This window comes from Bos grunniens, chromosome 24 (genome assembly GCF_055505025.1).
Source record: "Bos grunniens cultivar Pamir isolate PY7600 chromosome 24, Bosgru_T2T1.0, whole genome shotgun sequence".
In the NCBI taxonomy this organism is placed as follows: Eukaryota; Metazoa; Chordata; class Mammalia; order Artiodactyla; family Bovidae; genus Bos; species Bos grunniens.
The window spans coordinates 50,650,603-50,675,594 of NC_141188.1; the positions used below are offsets into that span (position 1 = coordinate 50,650,603).

Below are 24,992 nucleotides of genomic sequence, written 5' to 3' on the forward strand. Positions count from 1 at the left end.
TACTTGTATGCATGAGAAATTATATATGCAGCATTATCTGTTATAATAAAATATTGGAAACAATTTAATGTTTACCAATAAAAAACTGATTTCATATAATCTGCAGATACTCTTGGTGTTTCCCCAGGGGCTCAGTGGTAAAGAATCTGCCTACAATGAAGGAGACACTGGTTTGATCCCTGGTTCGGGAAGATCCCTTGGAGAAGGGACTGGCAACCCATTCCAGTATTCTTGCCTGGAGAATCCCATGGACAGAGGAGCCTGGCAGGCTACACCCCATGAGGTCACAAAGAGTCAGACACAACTGAGCTACTGAGCACACATTGATACTCTGCAGTCACTTAAAAGAATAAGACAGGTACATATTAACTGTGGGGGAAAAAGCAAGGACAGCAAGCAAGAAGAAAAAAGCAAGGTATGTGTGGTATGCTAGTATTTGTCTTTAAACAGTCTTGTAAAACTACATGAAATATATGGTTTTACTATTTCTGGAAGGATTCAAAAGAAACTGCTACCAGGAATCATCTCTGGAGAAAGGAGGTGGCTGAGTGGGGGAAAGGAGAGAGAAAAACTTATTTCTTCCTTTTCATAACTTTTGGGTTTTCTACCAGTACATGTACAACAAATGGAGAGAGAGAACATTAAAATAAAAATTTTTTCAAAAATCAGTATACAAGTTTATGTGGCCCTGAATACAAATTTTCAATTTCCAAGTTACCTCTTACCTGCTTGTTGGTGCAGGGAAAGAAAATGATAGAAGCTGATTCCAGAACGGATCATTCTCAGAGACAGATTCGGTGCCTGATAACTTTTTCAAGTACTCATTTTTAGGAAGATCACCAATTCTGCTACTGTTTGATCCCATCTTTTAATCTGGCAGATAACTTGTCCTCAAACCTTCATTTCCACAAAACAACCTACAAAGAATAAGAAGAAAAATTTCAAATGTGCTCAAAATAATTGTCATACTTTTTCTACCCATGACCTAAATATAAGAAACTATAAACCTACTTTTAAAAAAATCATACCTCCCTCTATTTTTTTAATCTCAACAATGGGATACAATACACTAGTGAAAATAAATTAACCAGATCTACAATTACCAACATGCACACATCTCAAAAATATTTAAAGAAAGCTATGAGATAATGACATGACGTAATTTCATTTATATGACTGTAAAATGTACAAACAATATTATGGATATATTCATAGCTACTACAAATATTAAAACATATATGGGAAAAATACAAAGCAAAATCAGAAGAATGCTTTCATATAATGTTATTGTGTGAGGAAAGGGGAGGCTTCAGTCGCATAAACACTTTCTAGAAAAGAAAAGGGAAAGGAAAAGAAATAGATTCTTGTTTAGATTTGCTGAAAATGGAGAAGAGATATAAAGGTTTTGTTTCATTACCCTCTATTACTGTCTGTCTTATACATTAATTCTTAAAAAGAAAAAAACTGGTTTCTTAATCTTGCAGTAGCAATACTGGAAGATAGATAGATGATAAGGAAGCAATGCCTTTAAATTAAGAAAAAAATTTTTAACTGGAATTCTATACCTAGCCAAAAGCTCCCAGATAGTATGAAGGTAGAAGAGCATTTTTAGATTTGCCAACACTCAAAAACCTCCCATGCACCCATTTGAAGCTACTGGAAAATTTCAGTATGAGGGCATAAACCAAGAAAAATGAAGACACGGAATTGAGGAAACAGGATTCAACACAAGATAGGTGAAAAGAAATTACAGGTCAAGAGCTGTGCAACAGCTGGAACAAGGGTCAGCATGGCCCACTGACCTCCTGGGGAAGAAAACACAGAACTGCTATAGGTCACCTGATGTGTCCAACCTTATTCAGTAGATTTGTAAAATACCAGAGAATATGGAAGGAAGTGGGGAAGGAATGACTGTTACTCAGAACACAAAGTAAATGATTTAATTATGTATTCTGGGGGAAAAAAACATTGTTCAAGAAAAGTTTGTGTAGTCACAGGGTATAACTCATTTCAGGTTATGAATATTTATATAATCACTATAATATAAAGACTAAATCAAAAATTGTGAGGTAATAACTATACTAGGGAAATGCCAGAGAAAGAAATGAGAGTGGTGCCTTAAGAACGTGAAGTTGAGACTTTCCTGGTGGTCCAGTGGTTAAGACTCTGAACTTCCAATTCAAGAAGTATGGGTTCCATCCCTGGTCAGGGAACTACTCCCACATGCCACAACTGAGACCCGGCACAGCCAAAGAAATAAAAATAAACATTAAAAAAATTATTTTAAGAATGTGAAATCTCTGACTTCCATTAAGTAGGTAGGAGGTCAATCTTAGAAAATATTTTAAATTACTAAATCAGAAAATAATAGTAAAAGCATATTAGTTATAAATAAGGAGGTAAGTAACAAGAAGCAACAGCTCAGAGATTTGAGAGTAGCCACCTTTGGGGAAAAGGACTCAAGTGGGTAGGGTGGTAGTACAGTTTTTTCATCATAAGTCCATCATATTATTTGATTTTTAACCTATGTCTATATATTACTTTGATATTTTTTAATTAAATATTTTTTCACCTCCTTGACTATTCCATTTCTGACTCAAATTTAAATTTTTAACATATACAGAAAACACAAGAAACATCATAACTTAATTAATAGTGATAAAAATGTGAAGTATTCTTTTATGATGCCTACAACTAACAGCCTTAAGGAAATCTACTTGTAGGATATAGTTTAATGTTATAATACAAATTATTAAAGCTGACAGCTCCTAAAATCTAAATTTAAAATTTCTATCACTATGTATGTTTACTGACAGGTCACACGTTTGGTCAAAAAAGAGAATTAAATCCAAAGACACAGTGACAAACACATAAATCAAAACAAAAAACTTAGAAATGGACCCACCAAGCTGCAGCCACTTGGAGTTTTTCAACAATGCAAAATCAATTCAATAAAAGGACAATTTTTTCAAATAATAATGCTAGAACAACTGGGTATCAACAGGTCACACTCTGACCTAAACCTTTCACGTTATACCAAAGTTAATTCAAAGTGAATTACAGATCTAAATGTAAACTTAAAAAGTATAAAACTTTTAGATAAGAACACAGGAGAAAACCGTGACTTGGGGTCAGGAAATACTTAGACATTACACAAAAGCACAACCCATAAAAGAAAACATCAATAAATTGAGCTCCATCAAAATTAAAAACTTTTGGTCTATGAAAACCCTATTAAGGGGATGGAAAGACAAGACACATAAAGAATCTGCCTTCCAATGCAGAGGACATGGGTTCCATCCCTGGTTGGGGAACTAAGAGATCCCACAAGCCAGGGAGCAGCTAAGCTTGTGCAGCACAACTACTGAGCCCTCGGGCTTTAGATGAGCCCTCACGCTCTGCAACTGGAGAAGCCCCTGTGCCACGACCAGGGAAAGCCTGCACCCCAGACAAAGACCCAGCACAGCCAACAACAACAAAAAATTAAAAGCTGCATATAAAACTACTTGAGGAAAAAATGAAGATCAAAACATTTTGCTCTCAATCAAATAGGCAAGTACTTCATTTTTCTTTTGGTACCTTAACAACAATCAATTAAAAATTTACTTTGGGAGTTTAATTAGTACATAAATGATAAATTTTTCAAAAGAGCAAAACTCCATCCATCCACCTCATAAGGCAACAATAAGAATATCATAGAGTCTATTAATGAAAATTTAAGTCAGACTTGATTTCTTATTTGTATTTTATTTTTTGGATACTATAGTAACATACATGGTATAAAATATACAGGGTTCAATCGATATACAGTAAAAAGTCTTTCTCCCATCCCTTCTAACCACCTAGTTTCTCAACTCAGAGAAAATATTACTAGTTTCTTGGGTGTCATTCCACAGATTTTCTGCGTATATATAAACACATATTTTTTCCTATTTACATAAACCGTAACACACTACATATGCCTCTTTGCTCTTCCCAGTTAACATATATTGGAAATCATTACGTATCTATATATAAAGCACTTCATTTATTTTTTACAACTCTGTAACAACTTTGGTTTTTAATTCCGTAAGTCCCATAATGGTGGACATTTACATAATTTATGGTCTTTTGTAAACTACAAATAACTCACCAGTAAGCATCCGGTATAGAAGATATTTCACATACGTATCAGTATATAGGTACAATAAATCCACAGAAACAGAATTGCTGGGTCAAAGATCCCATGTATTTCTAATTTTGGTAGATACTGCTGAAGGGCAGCAGAATATGCCACCTCAAAATACGCCACTGTGACACTTTATTTTGAGCTACACGCACTTGAAAACAGTAAACGCCGGGTGAGCCCTTTTCTGAACCCTCCTTATCTGCCTGAAGCCAGACTCTCCAAAAGGAACTCCATTATCATAAGTTGATCAGTTTCATCAACCAAGGAAGATTGATTCTTATCACAGGGGAGCCAAGAAGCTGACACAACACGGAGATAAACTTTGTCACAAACTATCACATCTCTCATCTGTGCTTCTGAGGCCCATCTATCCTTCCTAAAAATCATTTACTCTGCCTTAAGAGGCCTATGTTCCCCTTTCCCTTCCCCTTTTAAGATGGTATTTAAACCTGAATTGAGCCACCTCAGGAGCCACTCATTTTTCCCTAGGTATCTCCCATGAGGTGTGCATATTAACAAACTTCTCTTTTCTCCCCTGTTGACCTTTTACCACAGGGCCTCAGTTAAGAACTCAGAAGGGGAGAGGGGACTTCATCTTCCCCTCTCCTACACTGCCTTGCTGCCTTCCTTGGAGGTTGCCGACCTCCACCCTCTTCAGCAATGCCTATTTCTCCACACCACAGTCACCGATCTTTAATCACACTTTTCAGTCTTCACCAACTGATAAGTGAAAATAGTTTTCAATATGGCGTTAATTTGCATTTCATTTCTCGTGCTGTGAATGAGGCCATTACCTGCTCATTTCCTTTGCCTATTTTCTACTGGTTTATACGAAATAAATTTTATTTTCAAAGCTGCTAGGACAGGTCAAAGTATGAAAACAAGTGCTCCACCCAGGACCAATACGAAACCTCTCTGAGACAACAAGAATGAAGCCTGTAAGCTGTAAGAGGAGACTGAGAATGTTAACAAGGAAAACCAGGACGGCCAACTGAACATAAAATGCAATGTCTCCTTCTCCTCTTTTCTTCACCCAACCCTAGAAATAACACACGTGCACGCACACACACACTCTGTCAATTACTACACAGCCATGCTCAGAAAGACACAGAAAACCAGAAGCTGTGAGGAGTCCTTATAAAATATAAAACAGCTGGAGATGGACTGAAAAGAAAAGTGACATCCAGGAAAGGCAAAAGAGCCTTCAATCAAGGGCACCAAGAGTATGAATAGCAAGCCAAGCCCAGAGGCAGACAGCCAGAAAAGGGCCAGAGCCCAGGGGCAACAGGCCTGCCTAGGACATCCTGCCCAGTTACCCCTACCCTCACTCCCCTGGGCAACAACAAAGTACTATCTGCTGAGAACAGAGAGTGAAGGCAGCACCCGAGGCAGCTGCAACCCCAAGGAACAAGCTCAGCCAAGCAGACAACCAGCCACGAGCTACTCTTGCCAGAAAGTTCCACCTGCTTCCCACCCTCACAGAAAGCAAAGTGGAAAACAGACCCAATGGCATCTCTTCTGCATCTGATTCATGCCAAGGATTCCAAACATATACACACACACAATCACCTGTACTCAATGTGTGTGGAACCCCCAAGATCCTTATTAATGAAAACCAGAATAAATTGGAACTTCAAAAACCCACTAGCCAATCACCTGGAGAAGGCAATGGCACCCCACTCCAGTACTCCTGCCTGGAAAATCCCATGGCCGGAGGAGCCTGGTAGGCTGCAGTCCATGGGGCCACTGAGGGTCGGACACAACTGAGCGACTTCACTTTCACTTTTCACTTTCCTGCATTGGAGAAGGAAATGGCAACCCACTCCAGTGTTCTTGCCTGGAGAATCCCAGGGACGGGGGAGCCTGGTGGCTGCCGTCTGTGGGGTCACAGAGTCGGACACGACTGAAGCGACGCAGCAGCCAATCACCACAACTCCTATTGCTCTTCACTCTCACTGTGCATCTGAAGACTTCTCTGGTTTCAGCTCTTTTTTTCCTCAATATGCGACACAGCAGCAGCCAATCACCACAACTCCTATTGCTCTTCACTCTCACTGTGCATCGGAAGACTTCTCTGGTTTCAGCTCTTCTTTTCCTCAATATGTCAGTAACTGAGCCTGTCTCCTAGGCTTACCAATGGTGTCCACAATTCTACTTTCAGATCTCTCCTATCCCAACCTCTGATTGGAATGCCTAGAACACTTGAGTTATTTTTTAAACTTAAGCATTTGTTGTTGTTGTTATTTAGTTTCTAAGTCATGCCTAACTGCTGCGATCCCGTGGACTATATGTTATCTGCCAGGCTTCCCTGTCCATGGGACTGCCCAGGCAAGAATACTAGAGTGGGTTGTCATTTCTTTTTCCAGGGGGTCTTCCAGATCCAGGGCTCGAACCTGCATCTCCTGCACTGGCAGGCAGATTCTTTACCACTGAGCCACCAAGGAAGGAAGCCACCAAACTTAAGGTTAATATAACACATATTTATATTTACATTTATATTTATATAAGGGCTTCCCTGGTGGCTCAGCAATAAAGAATCCGCTGGCAATACAGGAGACACAGGTTCGATCCCTGCATCGATCCCATGCAGATCCCTGCATATCCCCTGGAGGAGGGTATGGCAACCCACTTGGGTATTCTTGCCTGGACAATCCCATGGACAGACAAGGCTGGTGGGCTACAATCCATAGGGTTGCAGAGTCAGACGTGACTGAAGCAACTGAGCAGGCATGCGTATTTATATATATACACATAAATATATCTCCAGTAATTTTGTGGATAACACTTCTTACAGAAGTGCTTACAGAAATAAGCAGCATGCTGATGCTTTTAGTAGACCTATCTTTAATGTAACGTAGTCAGTTCTGTGTTTAGTTGCTCAGTTGTGTCTGACTCTTTGTGACCCCATGGACTATAGCCCACTAGGCTCCCATGTCCATGGGGATTCTCCAGGCAAGAATACTGGAGTGGGTTGCCATGCCTTCTTCCAGGGTAATCTTCCCAACCCAGGTCTCCTGCATTGCAGGCGGGTTCTTTACCAGAGCTACCAGGGAAGCTAATGTAATCAGTAACTCAATCTTAACATGTGTAAAACTGATGCCACTCTTGCTCAAAACCAGTCTCCTCTTCCCACTACTTTAGCCTAAAGTGCCCATTATGGAAAAAACTACCTTTAAATGTCATTGTTCTGGAGTATATATGCTGTATCTCCCAAGGTAGATGATTCCTGAGAAGCATGAATCAGGCTTTACGTCTTGATATCCCTAGGTAACCTAAAGCACCTGCTAAAGAGACAGTACTCAAAAAAAAAAAAAAAAACTTCCTGAAATAGCCAAGGTCTCACAGCTAATACATATATTAGAAGATCTTCAGTATAAATGAGAAATAAAATATGCTAATTAAAACAGCAAAGTATCATTTTTACCCATTAGATTAGTAAAGGTTGAAAAACAAAACCTTAATCGCAGTGTGAGAGTAGTAAGGAAACAGGCACCCCCACCATTAATGTAAGTATTTGACAACATCTGTCAAATTTTTAAGTATGCCAAAATGTTGGTTTTGGTAAACTCATACAAGTTGACAAGTTCTATACATCCAGAAGTTAATCATTTGGAATAGCAAGCTGTCAATAAAACCGGAATGACCATCATGTGGAGATTAATTGCAATATGGAATAAACGTATAATGGAATACAATGTAGCCATGGAAAAGAAAGAGGTAGACCTTGTGTGTTAATGTGTAAAGAGATCCCAAATATGGCAAGTACCAGTAAAAGCAAACACAAAGACACAGAACAGCTCATATAGTAAAACCCCATTATTTTAAATAAGCATGTAAATTCTTATACAAACTAGATAATTCCTGGAAGAAAACATAAGCAATGGTCCAAGACTGGTTACCTCTGAAGAATGGAAATGGAAATTTAGAGGAAAGGGAGTTTCCACATTATGTTTTCCTACACTGCTTCGACTTTTTTTTAAAACCAGAAACATGTAAAGTTAAAAAAAAAATGGATTGTTCTCCTTCTCTGCTGTCCTTCAGGAAGGATCTTTATGTGCTTCTGGTTTGTGCTTTAAACTCTATTGAGTGACACCAGAACTAATATTTTGTCTTGACTTCTCAGTCAAAACCCAAGCATAAATCTCTACTTATTGAACATTTCAATTTGATGTCTTGCTATCATCAAAAATCTTAAAGTAGAATTTAATATTTGTCCCCTAAAACAAGTAACCCCTCCAAAGGTCACTATTCCTTGTCAATGTTATCAGGATTCTTGGCTCAAGTTATCTCACTCACATACCCAAGCGTATATTCCACACATGCTTATTACACACTTACTATAAATGTAGGTGATGTGATGTTTACTGAAAATGAAAAAAAGTAAAAAAACCAGGTCCCTGCCATTAATGGACTCAAATCCTGGTGGGAGAGATGAATCTGTCAATAAATTATTATAGCACATTCGATAAGTATTACAATGGAGTTATTACAAGAAGCTACATAAATACACAGGAGCACCAGAGGCCGAGGAACCACACAAGCAGCAGCACTAGGAGCAGACTGGCTGACACAACGTGCTTTACGCTCACTGATTCATCTCGTCCCCAGGAACAAATCTGAAAGGCAGGCACAGTTTTCTCATTTTACAGGTGAGGAAACTAAGGCACAGACAGGTTAAGTAATTTACCAAACACATGAGGTCCCAGACATAGTAAGTAGCAAAGGCAGGATTGGAACCTAGGCTAAGTCCAGGGTCCCTGGTCTTGAACACTTTACTAGGGTGACTCTCCAAGAACGTCACCAAGTTCTGTGGGTTCTGCTACAATACCCACAATTTTCCATGTCATCTTTTAAACAAATTTCTTGATCTTCCTGCTGCCTCCATTCGGGACCAGGCTTCTTTAATCTCACACAATTTAGTGCAAGAGTACTTTGATTTCTTTGCTTCCAATCTCTCCATTTGGATTCACTCTGCACACTTCACTACTACATAAATCCTTAAAAAACAGGAAATTCAGTCCAGCATTGAAATTAAGACCAAAGGTTCTAGTGTCTGATAGACCCTGCTAAGCCTGAATAATCAGTCTGAATCTCCATTTTACCATTTATCAAACCCCACTGCATCACAAGAAAACAACAATCCTTACAACCCATAAGATTTTTTGAGGATGAAGCAATATGACACATGCAAAAAAGCACTCAGTAAAGGACCTAGCTCAGGATAGGGTCAGCCAAGGAAAACTATTAAACCTATTTTTAATATTAGTGAAGTTACCACTTCCACCACTTCACTCACCAGCTCAAAAATTATTCAATGATTCTTCATTACCTGAAAAGCCCAGTACTGACATTCAAGACCTTCCATATAGTCTGAAAGTTCGAATTCTAACTTTATTTCCAACCATCCTCCAAACCAGTACTTCTCAAACTTAAAGGTACGTAAAAAACATCAGTGCAGCATGTGGAGCATGAGGCTAAAAATGCAAATGCTTATGCCTCAAAGATTCAGAATGTCAGGCTAGTGCCCAGGCATCTACATTTTCTTACAAGTATCCACAGTGATTCTGATACAAGCAGTGTATGAACCTCAATTTGCAAATAGGAACCAAAACAAAGTAAGGCGGGCCTGTTCTCAACACCGAGGGTGCTCATCCACTCCTCTGCTCCTGCCTTCTACACCCGCGTTTCCCCCACACACCTGTCCCACAGCACCTGAAACCCTAGTCACTAAACATAACACAAGCTCACTCTTTTCTCTAGTCCAAGGGTGCTCATTAGCTTCACCACTCATTTGGAATTTAACTACCAAGTTAAACTAACTACCATAGTTAATTTTGGAGAAGGAAATAACAATCCACTCCAGTATTCTTGCCTACAGAATTCCGTGGAAAGAGGAGCCTGGCGTGCTACAGTCCATGGGGTCGCAAAGAGCTGGACATGACTGAGCAACTACACTTTCCCTTTTCATAGTTAATTTAATTACACCTTGGTCTGCTGTCTGACTCATATAATACTGCTTTTCAGTATTTTCTGATCAGTTATTTCCTCTAGTCAGCTTTACTATCATGAGTGAAAACAATACTGTGAACAAGAAATGTTATGCTCAATATTTTGCATCTGATTTGTGAAATATCTGATATTTGTGCATGCATACATGCTAAGTTGCTTCAGTTATGTCCAACTCTTTGCAACCCTATGGACTGTAGCACACCAGGCTCTTCTGCCCATGGGATTCTCCAGGCAAAAATACTGGAGTGGGTTGCCACGCCCTCCTCCAGGGGATCTTCCAGACCCAGAGATCAAACTCACGTCTCTTATGTCTTCTGCACTGGCAGGCGAGTTCTTCACATAAAAAGTAAATCTCCTCTTCTATACAGACTGAGTCACCAAATTCCATGCTAATACCCTCAAAATATGCAAATAACATGCTAGGTGCACTTTGTCACAACCTAGGCTGAGACTCCATAAATCATAAACTATATTCCAGAATGTATATATGTGTGTGTATACATACACACACATTTGCACACAACAGACTTTAAGACAAAACCTCATCCCTGAAACAAGAGTCCAGAGAAACAGTGGGCAGTCATCACTGGCCAAAGGACATGTGAGACACCACAAGGGCCACTAGTCCAAGTGATGGAACATTCTCTCCAAGGTTACTAGGTTCCAGGTGCTATACTGAGTAAGTACAGTTGGGTATTCCACTTCAGTGAAATGAGAGTCACGAAAATAAAAAGATATAAGATCAGAGGAAGTGTGAAAGATGGAAAGGTGACAGAGAGGCAGTGACTAAACTGGCAGAGCTGAGGATGTCCCCAGCATACCTGCCTGCCAAAGGAGATGCGACCAAGAAGCAAGCCAATCCACCCCATGGAACACTGGGAAGGCAAAAGAACTGAGAAGGGTGCCATGAAAGGCTGGGTGAGGCATGGGGCTCAAGTCTGCGAGTCTCCCCCCGGCCCCCCAACTGCCCGCCCGCCCCAGTAGAAAATCATGTGTGCGCGCTCTGCAGCAATCTGACTGGAGAGACTCGACTCTGAAGCCAAGGCTGGAGACAGTAACGAGGCAGAGGATGAAAACAGGGGAGTAACGTTCATGTGGGCTTGCTGCACAGCTACAAAGCAGGTTTCCCAGCCTCCCAGGCAGGAAACTGGAGGGTTCTTCCTAAGAGAAATGGAGGGGGAACTAGAGGAAAAGATAGAGACATATGGAATTTCCCCCATTTAAAAAGCTGGCTTGCCGCCTACAACCCACCACTCACCACAATCCGCTCACACACAGAGCTTCCAATCAACGCTGGGAGTCTTGACCTTAAGAATGGGCCAGCAAAAATGATTTGACTTGTGAGAGGAAAGCCTCCAATCTGAAAATAAATAAATAAATAAATAATAACAGTAACAAACCAAAGAAATTAATCAGAAAGCAGGTGATTCTAAGGGAAAAAATTAAAAATAATATCTTCAGGGAGATAATAAAAATAATAATAAGTGAAAAGATTTACATAGCATTTACTATATCCCCAGGTCCTATTCAAAGTGCTAGACACACACTGAGTTGTTTACCCCACATCACATCCTTTGAGGCCAGTACTGTTGTTCTCATTGCCTAGATCACGGGTCAGCAAATGATGACCCAAGTTCTAAATCCAGCCTGCTTCACGAAGCATGATTTCTACATTTTTAAGCAGTATTTTGTGACACATGGAAAGCATATGAAATTAAAACTTCTGTGTCGACAAATAAAGTTTGATGAAAACACAGCCACAGTCATTTGTTCACAATTGTCTAAATCTGCTTTCGCGATATGACGACAGAGTTGAGTTGTGAGGACAAGGACTGTATTTGGTACTTTATACTGCTACTCACTGCACAACAAATCTCGATGACACCTGTGACAATGACAGCATATCAGGAGTCAGGCATACTGCCATACGTCAACATTGTAAATTACCAGTGGGTAGCTCTCATATTAAAACAAGAACAGAGCAGACTCTGAGGTCATGTTTTTTCTTTTTTTGCAATTTGTTTTATCTTCTAGTGTTTCTTTTTGATATGCATTCATATTTCCCCCTTTTTTTTGGCACAGCATGTGGGGTTTTGGTTCCCTGCCCAGGGATCGAACCCATGCCCTCTGCAGTGGAAGCACAGATTCTTAACCACTGGACCACTAGGGTAGTCCCATGATGTCACACTTTTAAGTCACAGAGGAGTATAGATTTTTTTTTTTAATCTAAATAGATGCTGAAGGGTCTTCCCTGGTGGTCCAATGGCTAAGACTCCTTGCTCCCAATGCGGGGGGCCTGGGTTCAATCCCTGGGCAGAGAACTAGGATCCCACATGCCGCAACTAAAGATCCTGCATGTAGCAACTAAGACTCAGTGCAGCCAAACAGGTAGGTAAATAAAATGCATATTTAATTAGATGCTGAAGTACTGCATTTATCATGTAAAAGCATCATAGCTGTGTTAGAACACAAGATGGGAAGACATTACCAGCATGACCTGCCCCACCACACAGCACTCACTCCCAACTCATCAGAACAACAATCAGGAAAATTTGAAAATGTAAAATCATTTCACCACAAGCAAAATGTCTTCTCAAAAATAAAAAAATGAAAATGAGGCTACAACTAAGACTCCAAATGGTTCATCTGTTAACCAAGCAAGGCAAGTCATTCACCAATCATGAGTCAAACCATGTTTGATTACAGCAGACAAAGAAATGTGTTTAGAGAAAATAAAACAACCTTAAGACTTGTCTTTTGGTGAGAATAACTGCTCAAAGAACAGTCTGTACGGAAGAACTACGGTCATGAATGGTTTCCAAAATAATTGAAAAGATAGTAACGCAGTACAACCTGAAGTGAAATCTGCTGAGATGAACAACAACAGATGGTGGCAAACGTGTGTAGCAGTGAAAAAGCTCACCTGACACGTCTACAAACCTTGTGAAAACGCAAGGTGTTTACAAACTTTTGTTTCACTTTGGAAAATAAACACCTTTTTACAAAAACATGTTATTTCTGCTAACATGTAGATTTAGTATTTCTATTTTTAAGTAAATTAAATATTTTTTTAAAATGCAAAGTGTTTAAAGCATATTCATTAAATGAGCAGAATACTCTGTATAAAATATTTGAATCTATCTTGCTACTGAACCAGGAGTGCCAGTAGTTAACCTCATCCACTCTCACGAACTTAACTATCAATTCCATAGAGTCTTCCCAGAAATAAAAGTTGAATATCCTGAAACATTCTACCACGCAACAATACAATGGCTTAGCAACAGTACAGTTTTATTTAAATTTTTCAAGCTCAGGGTTGAGACTGAAATTGTTCTGAACAAGAAGAACCCCCTTCAATCACTGTTATTAAACACTGAATGGCTTTGGAAATTAGTTTTTGCTGCAGATTTAATAACATTTCTCAATGAATTCAATCTAAAAATAGAAGGCCAACAGCACTGATCTGTAAAATTAACTGATATTGTGTGAATCACAAGTAACAGCAAGCTGTTTTACACACTTTTGATGCTGTCAGAAATCAAAATAAGACTTGAGATCTCCAATCCCACACAAGTATGCAATAGATAAATTTTTCAAAGTCAAACTATACTTCCAGTAGCGTTTTTCAGACCTCAATGCAGGTACAAAAGTACTTTCCACATTTCAAAAACTATTTTACTGTGCAACAAAGAGTTTCCACATAATCTCAACTGAAGTGATCAGTCCACAGTGGAATGATTTACTAAAGGGTAAATATCAGAAATGAATCTAACATAACTCTATAGATGCCTTCTAAGCGATTAACACGCTCTAGCAAAACCACACAGGGGATTTCCTGGTAGTCCAGTGGTTAAAACTTGGACTTTCACTGCCATGGACCCAGGTTCGATCCCTGGCTGGGGAACTAAGATCCCACCAGCCATGCAGTGTGGCCAAAAAGTTATATATATGCTCATAAATTGATGTCAGTATTTGGCAATATTTGTTGTTTAGTCTCTTAAGTCGTGTCTGATTCTTTGCAACCCCGTGGACTATAGCCTGCCAGGGTCCTCTGTCCATGGAATTTCCCAAGCAAGAATACTGGAGTGGGTTGCCACTTTCTTTTCCAGGGGATCTTCCTGATCCAGGGATTGAACCTGTGGCTCCACGTCTCCTGTACTGGCAGGTGGCTTCTTTACCCCTGAGACAGCAAGGAAGCCATTGGCAATACTTACTGTTGCCTGGGAAATCCCATGGACAGAGGAGACTGGCAGGCTACAATCTATGGGGTCACAAATGAGTTGAACACAACTTAGTTGCTGCTGCTGCTGCTAAGTCACTTCAGTTGTGTCCTACTCTGTGCAACCCCATGGACTGCAGCCTACCAGGCTTCTCCGTCCATGGGATTCTCCAGGCAAGAACACTGGAGTGGGTTGCCATTTCCTTCTCCAATGCATGAAAGTGGAAAGTGAAAGTGAAGTCACTCAGTCGTGTCTGACTCTTAGCGACCCCATGGACTGCAGCCTACCAGGCTCCTCCATCCATGGGATTTTCTGGGCAACAGTACTGGAATGGGGTGCCACTGCCTTCTCCCACAACTTAGTTACTAAACAACAATAACAAAAAGGTATATTCAAAGATGAAATACAGAAAATCTCATTATACATCAGCATTAGATATAAACATCTGTGATAAATTCTGATGATAGGAAACAATAACTCAGAACTCCAATTAAGTAATATGGTATCCCTTCTTCCCCAGAAGAAATTTCATTCTTCTCAATAGGAAACCTCTCTTAGCAAAAAAAGTTCTCAACCATTATTAGCACTGTATTTTTAACATCATCAATATACACTTATAGAAATTTTCTCTCCCTTGTTATGTGAGTATCTACATAATTTTCTTCATTTTGCCTCTGGGTCCACAAAGCCTAATTTTTACGATCTGGCCCTTTAGACAAAATGTCTGCCAACTCTGGGCCTAGAAGAATAAACTGAGGCAAAGAAAAGTTAAGTGACATGCCCAAGATCAAGACAACAGAGTTAGAAAGTGACAGATCAGATTTCAGGCCACGGCAGTCTAGGTGCAGAAACCATGCTCTTTACCACCGTGCCACACTGTTCCCATAAACCAAGAACAAGATGTCAAGGTAATAAACAACAAGAAAAAAAACTTGACATTAAAACTTGATTTAAAAACTCGATAGAAGATAAGGTCAAGGAAACACCCATAATCAAGAACAAAAAGACAAGGGACTTTCCTGGTGGTCGAGTGGTTAAGAATCTGCCTTTCAACGCAGGGACACAGGTTCAATCCCTGGTAGGGAAACTAAGATCCCACAGACCACAAGGAAACTAAGCCCGCGTGCTGCAACTACTGAGCCCACGCACTGCAACTAGAGAGAAGCCTGCACACGGCAACACAGAGCCTGCAGGCTGCAACAGAAGGTCCCACCAACGCAGATCCTATCGTGCCACAACCAGGACTGGACACAGCCAAACATAAACAAAAATAAATATTTTATTTAAAAAAGAACAAGACGACAAATAGAAAACAGGACACAAAAAATAATAAGAGCCATTTAGAAGGTCTTAATAGATTAGTAACAGGAGTTTCAAACCGAAAGTATGAATAAAAGAGAGGAGCCTACATTCAAGACATTCAAGTCAAGTGGTGAACTGCAAAGGTCTGGGGTTGTACTTTACCTGTGCACCAACAAAGACAACGAAGCCTCTGGGACAGGGATGAAAAACAACTCACTGCTCGTGGCAACAGCAGTAGCCAGAGTAACGTCTTGCGTAAGTTTCCTGGGTTCCAATCCCCACAGGTCCTTCCACATACTTGGTAAAAATCAGTAACGTGCTCATAGAAACATAAAGTAAATAGAGCTGGGGGCGGGAAAACAAGGTAAACTCAGCTTAGCAGTGACATTTATGCAGTCATAATAGTGTAAACGCTAAGCGCCAATTCTTTTTTTTTTTTTTTTAAGCGCCAATTCTTAAGTGTCCACAGCGAAAGGGCTGGAAGAGGGATAGGAGGAGAAAAAGGACCTCTTCCACCATAACAGGAGTCAAGAGATATTACCTAAAATTGATAAATAACAATACAGTCATTTAGACATATTACTTACAAACATAGTTAAAAGTAGCTGTCTCCAGGAACCACACTAAAAAGATAGTAGGTAAGACATGGGACTGCTGATCTTTTATAATATTATAAATTATTAAAGTATTTTATATAAAATACAAATAATATTATATTATTATAAATTACCTAACAACCCACAAGTGTTGCTTTAAGTATTAACTCTTAATTGGAGTCAATTAACTCTCCTAAATTGGAAAGAATGTGCTTTACTATTTCACAATCATTGATTCATATTAACAAATCAATGTGCCAATATCAAAGAAGAGGTGCAGGGCTGATAAAACAAACTAGCAATACCTAAGCTCCTTCATACTGGTTACGGAAGCACGACTCTGTCAGTATTTTGTGAGCACCTACCATGTGGCCAGCCTAATACTAAGAGTCAAGGTTAAAACTGGGAAAGATAGATTTTGTTTACAGCTGAGAATCAGATACAGACACATCAACAAAAAATTATAACATGGCAACTATCCAAGACTCAGTGAAAGCTTCCCAGAGGTCATGCCATAAAAAGCTAAGACCTAAAAGACTGGCCTGGTTGGGTACAGGGGTTCAAAGTAAAGAGAAAAGCCTGTGAGTAGGCCTGCTGCTGCTGCTGCTAAGTTGTTTCAGTCGTGTCCGACTCTGTGCGACCCCAGAGACGGCAGCCCATCAGGCTCCCCCGTCCCTGGGATTCTCCAGGCAAGAACACTAGAGTGGGTTGCCATTTCCTTCTCCAAAGTGAGTAGGCCTAGGATTAGGCAAAACAGGCAGGGTCCATTCCAGGAACTGAAAGAAGTTCAACATGGCTGGAATAGGGAGGGAAGCAAAGAAGGCCAGAAGCAAGCTGATGCCCAAAGGGGATAATTTACTAAAGGGCATCTCTTCTACTATGCCCACTGTAACCACAATATTGCATCTATCTCTCGGTCTTCTGAACCAGTGAACTCCTCCCAGTACAGTGATGATTTCAAAATATCTATATCTATGCAGGTCAGGAAGCAACAGTTAGAACTGGACATGGAACAACAGATTGGTTCCAAATAGGAAAAGGAGTATGTCAAGGCTGTATATTGTCACCCTGCTTATTCAACTTACATGCAGAGTACATCACGAGAAACACTGGGCTGGAGGAAGCACAAGCTGGAATAAAGACTGCCGGGAGAAATATCAATAACCTCAAATATGCAGATGACACCACCCTTATAGCAGAAAGTGAAGAAGAACTAAAGAGCCTCTTGATGAAAGGGAAAGAGGAGAGTGAAAAAGTTGACTTAAAGCTCAACATTCAGACAACTAAGATCATGGCATCCGATCCCATCACTTCACTGCAAATAGATGGGGAAACAGTGTCAGACTTTATTTTTTGGGCTCCAAAATCACTGCAGATAGTGATTGCAGCCATGAAATTAAAAGACACTTACCCCTTGGAAGGAAAGTTATGACCAACCTAGACAGCATATTGAAAAGCAGAGACATTACTTAGCCAACAAAGGTCTGTCTAGTCAAGGCTATAGTTTTTCCAGTGGTCATGTATGGATGTGAGAGTTGGACTATAAAGAAAGCTGAGCACTGAAGAATTGATGCTTTTGAACTGTGGTGTTGGAGAAGACTCTTGAGAGTCCCTTGGACTGCAAGGAGATCCAACCAGTCCATCCTAAAGGAAGTCAGTCCTGGGTGTTCACTGGTGCAACTGATGTTGAAACTGTAACTCCAATACTTTGGCCACCTGATGGCAAGAGCTGACTCATTTGAAAAGACCCTGATGCTGGGAAAGATTGAGGGCAGGAGGAGAAGGGGACGACAGAGGATGAGATGGTTGGACGGCATCACCGGCTCAATGGACATGGGTTTGGGTGGACTCTGGGAGTTGGTGATGAACAGGGAGGGATGGCATGCTGCGGTTCATGGGGTTGCAAAGAGTCAGACACGACTGAGTGACTAAACTGAACATCTAGTCCATAACCATCCTGTGGGTGTCAGATCATTTATCTGACAAGCCATAAATTACCATCTGGACACAGAAATCAAGGGCCGTACCCTAGAGATGACAGGGTGAGAAGCTGGAAAAGGGGATGGGTCACTAATGACAGTGGGCTTCCCAGGCAGCTCAGTGGTAAAGAATCTGCCTGTCAACATAGGAAATATGGGTTCAATCCCTAGGTTGGGAAGAGAAAATGGCAACCCATTCCAGTATTCTTGCTGGGAAAATCCCATGGACAGAGGAGCCTGGTGGGCTACAGTCCCTAGGGTCACAAAGTCAGACACAACTGAGCATAGCACCCTAATGACAGTAGAGCCACTGCATCAGCCCTGAACTGTCCACCTCTGGACTTCTTTTACATAAGAAACAAAGTAATGATATGTTTAAGCTAGTATTTGCATGTATAGCCAAATCAAATCTTGACTGACACAGGAGGCTCTGAAAATATTCTAAGGTGGAGGGTTGCAAGAGATATTTTGAAGGAATAATTGTCAAGATTCAGTGATTGACTCAATCTAAAAAAGAAATTTATTATCAGTCATGCTGCTGCTGCTAAGTCACTTCAGTCATGTTCAACTCTGTGCAACCCCATAGACAGCAGCCCACCAGGCTCTGCTGTCCCTGGAATTCTCCAGGCAAGAACACTGCAGTGGGTTGCCATTTCCCTCTCTAACGCATGAAAGTGAAAAGTGAAAGTGAAGTCGCTCAGTCGTGTCCGACTCTTCGAGACCCCATGGACTCCAGCCTACCAGGCTCCTCTGTCCATGGGATTTTCCGGGCAAGAGTACTAGAGTGGGGTGCCATTGCCTTCTCCATTATCAGTCATATTACATACCAAAAAACTTTTGTTTTTTTTTTTCCCCCAATGACCTTATCAGAGAGTTACAGTCACTTTGGGGGCCTGCATTTTTCAACTGAGATATAATTCACATACAACATTATATTAGTTTCAGGTGTACAACACAACAAATACTGTATTGCAAAATCATCACCACAATCAGTCTAGTTAACATCTACCACCATAAACAGTTAATTTTTTTTCTTGTAATGAGAAATTCAAGATCTACTCTTAGCAACTTTCAAACATATCAGATCAGATCAGATCAGTCGCTCAGTCATGTCCAACCTTTGCGACGCCATGAATCACAGCACGCCAGGCCTCCCTGTCTATCACCAACTCCCAGAGTTCACTCAGACTCACGTCCATCGAGTCAGTGATGCCATCCAGCCATCTCATCCTCTGTCGTCCCCTTCTCCTCCTGCCCCCAATCCCTCCCAGCATCAGAGTCTTTTCCAATGAGTCAACTCTTTGCATGAGGTGGCCAAAGTACTGGAGTTTCAGCTTTAGCATCATTCCTTCCAAAGAAACCCCAGGGCTGATCTCCTTCAGAATGGACTGGTTGGATCTCCTTGCAGTCCAAGGGACTCTCAAGTCTTCTCCAACACTACATTCAAAAGCATCAATTCTTCGGGGCTCAGCCTTCTTCACAGTCCAACTCTCACATCCATATATGACCACAGGAAAAACCATAGCCTTGACTAGACGAACCTTTGTTGGCAAAGTAATGTCTCTGCTTTTGAATATGCTATCTAGGTTGGTCATAACTTTCCTTCCAAGGAGTAAGCGTCTTTTAATTTCATGGCTGCAGTCACCATCTGTAGTGATTTTCGAGCCCAGAGAAATAAAGTCTGATACTGCTTCCACTGTTTCCCCATCTATTTCCCATGAAGTGATGGGACCGGATGCATGATCTTTGTTTTCTGAATGTTGAGCTTTAAGCCAACTTTTTCACTCTCCACTTTCACTTTCATCAAGAGGCTCTTGAGTTCCTCTTCACTTTCTGCCATAAGGGTGGTGTCATCTGCATATCTGAGGTTATTGATATTTCTCCTGGCAATCTTGATTCCAGCTCGTGTTTCTTCCAGTCCAGCGTTTCTCATGATGTACTCTGCATATAAGTTAAATAAACAGGGTGACAATATACGGCCTTGACGAGCTCCTTTTCCTATTTGGAACCAGTCTGTTGTTCCATGTCCAGTTCAAACACATAATACAGTATTATTGACTACAGTCACCACACTGCACATTACGTTCCTAGATGATTTATTCCATAACTGGACATCTGCGTCTTTTGATCACTTTCATCCATTTCACCCATCCCCACCCCTTACCTGGTGTCTGAATTTTTAAAACAATGCTAAAAACTGGAGAAGACATCAAAAACTATTGACCAAACTTTCCTAAAAGAATGAAAACAAAAAGTCTGTAGCATATAAGAGCTATGTAAACTTCTTCTCAGCCCTCCTCGATTATTTCGTCTACAAACAGACCAACACAAGGATCACTTAAAACTGCAAGCAGCTTTTAAGAAGTTCATAGAGTTAAGCTCAACTAAGAATCTTACGAGGGAAAATAAGCTTAAAGATAGGCACAGATATTTAACGATTCCCATTATACTTTTTAATAATAATAAGTAATTATTACCTATTAATATTATTATTATTATATTTTCATTATATTTGGCTTAGCGGTAAGCTAAAACACACCACCATCAGAGAGACAAGACCTTCATGCTCAGAGGCAGTTAAGACCCTGAGAGCTAAGCTGGAAAGTGGAGCCCCCTCAAGAAACAGGATGCCAAAGTACAGGACTTCCTGAAATCTCTACTGAGAAGTTTCAGCATCTTCTCCACAGCCTGGGAAAGGAAGAGCAGCAAAGGCCATCATGATCCTCTGCTTTTCAGGCCCACAACCATGCAGCTGAGTCACATTAAGGAAAATCCTGGAAGGGAATTGGAGCCCAACTCTCACAGCAGTTCGTTCTTCCTGAAAACTTTCTCTCCCTCTGTCTTCCTATTGAACTGGAGGTGCCTCCATCACCCACCAGGACAGACAGCACCTGGTCTCTCACTCCGGGCAGGGAACCATCATTCCCCCAGAGTGTCCTGTGACTTGAGCATTATATATACACTCTGATTACAAGTATGCAATACTGAAAAAACATGAATGTGAAAAAGACCGAAATGAAATACAGAAAGACTTTACACATTATTGCACTTTTTTTAAAAAGGTCTCACTCTACAAATGCCACAGACATTTCCCACATTATCCGTTTACCATCAATAAAGGGAAAATGAAACAGTCCTCTCTAGCACTAACCCCTTTATCTTACGAAGTGAAAGATGACACACTGCATTTGTAACAGCAAACAAAATCACTTAACAAAGTATGCCCGAACATACTGTGATAGGCAGAGTAACAATTCCCGAAGATGTCCACATCCTAATCTTTGGAACCTGTGTTTCTGGTGTTTTACATAGCAAAAGGGACTTTGCAGGAATCCTTAAGTTAAGGACTTTGAGTTGGGGGAAATTACTCTGAATTACCCAGATGTACCTGATCTAATCACATAGATGCTTAAAAATGGAGAATCTTTCCCAGCTGTGGTCAGATCAACTGCGTAACAGAATGATGCAACGCGGCTGGTTTTGAAGATGAAGAGGGTCACAAACAAAGGAATGTGGTTGGGAGAGGCAAGGAAACAGATTCTCCCCTAGAAACTTCCCAAAAGGAATAGAGGCTTGACCAACTAACTTTAGCCCGGTGAGACCCATTTTGGACTTCTAAAACACAGAACTTCAAAAGAATAAGTTTGGGGACTTCCCGGGTATTCCTGTGGCTGGGACTCTTGTACTCCCAATGCAGGGTGCCGGGGTCCCATCCCTGGATAGGGAACTAGATCCCATGTGCCACAACTAAGAGTTCGTAGGCCACAACTAGATCACAGATGGTGCAATGAAGATGGAAGGTCCTGCATGCCACAACTGAGACCCGGCACAGCCAAATAAATGATTTAAAAAAAGAATAAGTTTGTATTGTTTTAAGCCACTAAATTTGTGATTTGTTAGAGTAATCATAGAAAACTAACATACACACATTAAACAACTTCTAACAATATGTGAAATTGTCTAGAGGAGAGAAGCATAATCAAACTGCCCAAATACTTAAAGCATTATCAGAGATAAGTTACTTGTGCATTTTGTGATATAGTTCACTTCTATTTTTCTCATGCTCTCACAAAACTCCATCCACTAAAAAGCCAGCCAAAGTGACAATTCTTAAAATTTTCTATAGAAGAATGAACCATATCAACCAAGAAAATAGAAGCGTCAGGAGAACAGGATTGACTGGAAAAATCTGGAAATAATACTATATTTTTCAGAAAGTCAAGCATCAAAATGTTTGCACTGCTTATTCAGTATCAGATGGATGCCACATTTTAAAAAATAAGTCCTTCTAAATATACAAGAGATTATTTGGGGTGTATGCTAATCATATTGTGGGTATATTAAGAAGAATGACTCAATCTTCTAGAGATATATACTCAAATATTTACAAATATTTGAAGTGGGACTATATTTACAAATATTTGGAGTGGGACTAGCAATTGACAGAGCCATAAATGAAATTAAATTAGCCTGAGTTACTGTTAGAGCTGGGTAATGAGTACATGGGGGTATATTATATTAGCCCAGATTGAACTTTTCCAAATTAAAAAGTACAAAGTCCCTGACCTATTTATCATCATAATATGGATTTAAGACATTTAATAGGTGAACAGTTTAAAACTCCTTCCTGTAACATTTGTTGTTCAGTCACTAAGTCCTGTCCGACTCTTTTACAACCCCATGGACTGTAGCCCACCAGACTCCTCTGTCAATGGGATTCTCCAGGCAAGAATGGTGACCCAGTGGTCACCATTTTCTTCTCCAGGGAATCGAACCCGAGTTTCACCTGCATTTCCTGCTTGGCAGGTGGATTCTTTACCACAGAGCCATCTGGGAAGCCCTCCTATAACATCTGCCCCACCTCAATTTTCACCACGTGCATCAATTACTATTTTATTCCCACTCATTTTGCCTGATTTACTAATCTAATGAGTTTCAGGAAGTCACCTATCAGCTAAAAGACTGATTCTTCATTTGCAGAATGGGAAGAGTTATATTTGCTCAGTCTATCTGAGTTACAGAATTATCCAAGATAAACAACACAAAGCAGGATATTCAGAAATCTACATCATTAGTAAATTTCAAGCTCAGCAGCAACCATTCACCTATTCCCATAGATCCTCTTCCCTCCCACCTCCAGTTCCTCTCTTGAGCCCTCAATTGATCCGCCCAAAGCCAGGGTCCCTCTGAAAGGGTGCTCTAAACACACACACACACACATACAGTCAGGGTCCCTCTGAAAGGGTGCTCTAAACACACACACACATACACACACGCACTTTCTTCCGGGGTCCCTCTTCCACCGTCTACACACACGTTTTCATCTCTTTCAGCACACTTTCTCTCTACACATCTCTCCCTCCAACCTTCCCCTCTTCTAAGGATTCTACTCAACCTCCCCCTTAGCAAGTCTACCCTGAGCACTCCTCTGCTGGCACTATTACAATCATCCCAGTACTTCTCTGTATTTCAGTACTATCATCCTATCAACTCTGTTAACCCAGTACTGTTCACCAACACTCGACGAGCTAACTTCCCACCCTCTCACCTTTCAGTTAAAACACAATCACTAGTTGCCAGGGAGTGAGGGAGTGGAAAATAAGGAGTGACTTCTAATGGGTACAGGTTTCGTTTTTGGGTGACAGAAATGTTCTGAAATTAAGATAGCTGCACAACCCCGTGACTATGCTTTTTAAAATACAGTGACTTAAAAAAAAAAAACAACACTGAGTTATACTTTGATAATACTCTTAAAGGGTGAATTTTATGGTATGTAAATTGCATCGCAAAAATTTGCCCCCCCCCCAAAAGGCAATATTATTGCTCGGCTGCCCATCACACGCCCACCGGTCACCTCAATCCCATCCGCTCATCACCGACTTGCTCTTCGGTGGCCCACACGGACTGAGGCCCGCCCCCACCCACTCGCTTGGTTAACACACCCCCTCACTCCTCGGCGCCGAGTGCCACTGAACCCTGGATGCGGGGGGCGGCTCTTGCGGCCCAGGCACAGCCCCTGCACGGCCGGGGAACTCTTTTGGCCAGCCCCGGCCGGGGGAGGGGAGGCTGCTCCCAAAGCCGCTCTGACGAGGGGCTGGCGGCCCCGCCCGGCTTCCAGGGTCGCGCGGCCGGGGGGCGGCGCCACAGCCCACCTGCCTCAGCCGGCGGGGAGATCCGCTTTCAGCGCACGGACAGACGGTTGGGTAACAGCGGGGACACGACGAGCCTCGGTCACCGCCGCAGCCGGGGTGGCGCACGCCGCCTCAAGCCTCCATGTTTCCCACGTCTCCACGGCTCCGGCTCCGGCTCCTCTGCTCGGCTCCGGCCCGGGCAGCGTCGAGGCGGAGGCCCGGAGGCGGGGACTGAAGAGAGAAGCAAGCGGAGAACGCCGCTGGGGGCCGAACGGCCCAGCGCGCGCCCGCTGGCGGTCACGTGGCATGCGGCGCGCGGGCTTCTGGGAACTGTAGTCCTGAGCGGGGGGCGTTAGGCGTTTCTCCGCCCGCCTGCGCTTCCAGGGTAACGGCAAAGCCACGTGGCAAAACCGAGACACTGCTTGACTTTCTCACCCTAGTGCTGACGTCCTGGCTTACCCCGCAGCGTTTGTGCTGGGATCTTACGTTTATTAAAGGCCCCTGTTCATTCCAATCCAATAGTCACCTTAGAATCAAGCAGTTCCTTGGAGGACTCTGAAGAATTTGGGAAATAGGGAAATAGTGTT

At 41.4% G+C, this 24,992-nt stretch overlaps 1 protein-coding gene across 10 annotated transcripts in view; it reads right to left on the minus strand.

Annotated features, from left to right (window-relative positions):
• The window catches only part of DYM (dymeclin), a 393,514-nt gene extending 368,927 nt beyond the window's left edge, over nucleotides 1-24,587 (minus strand). For 4 of the 10 annotated variants that reach the window (XM_086373422.1, XM_086373428.1, XM_086373430.1 and 1 more), the window contains exons 1-3: nucleotides 24,427-24,587; nucleotides 11,436-11,537; nucleotides 726-917 (exon numbers count right to left, since the gene is read on the minus strand). In XM_086373422.1, coding sequence (XP_086229548.1) covers nucleotides 726-865 — 140 coding nt within the window. In that variant the 5' untranslated portion in view covers nucleotides 866-917; nucleotides 11,436-11,537; nucleotides 24,427-24,587. Of the gene's footprint in view, nucleotides 1-725; nucleotides 918-11,435; nucleotides 11,538-15,861; nucleotides 16,045-24,128 lie in introns of all 10 variants that reach the window. The other 6 variants (XM_086373423.1, XM_086373429.1, XM_086373426.1 and 3 more) reach the window with 5 other exon arrangements.
• Between the last annotated feature and the right edge of the window lie 405 nt (nucleotides 24,588-24,992).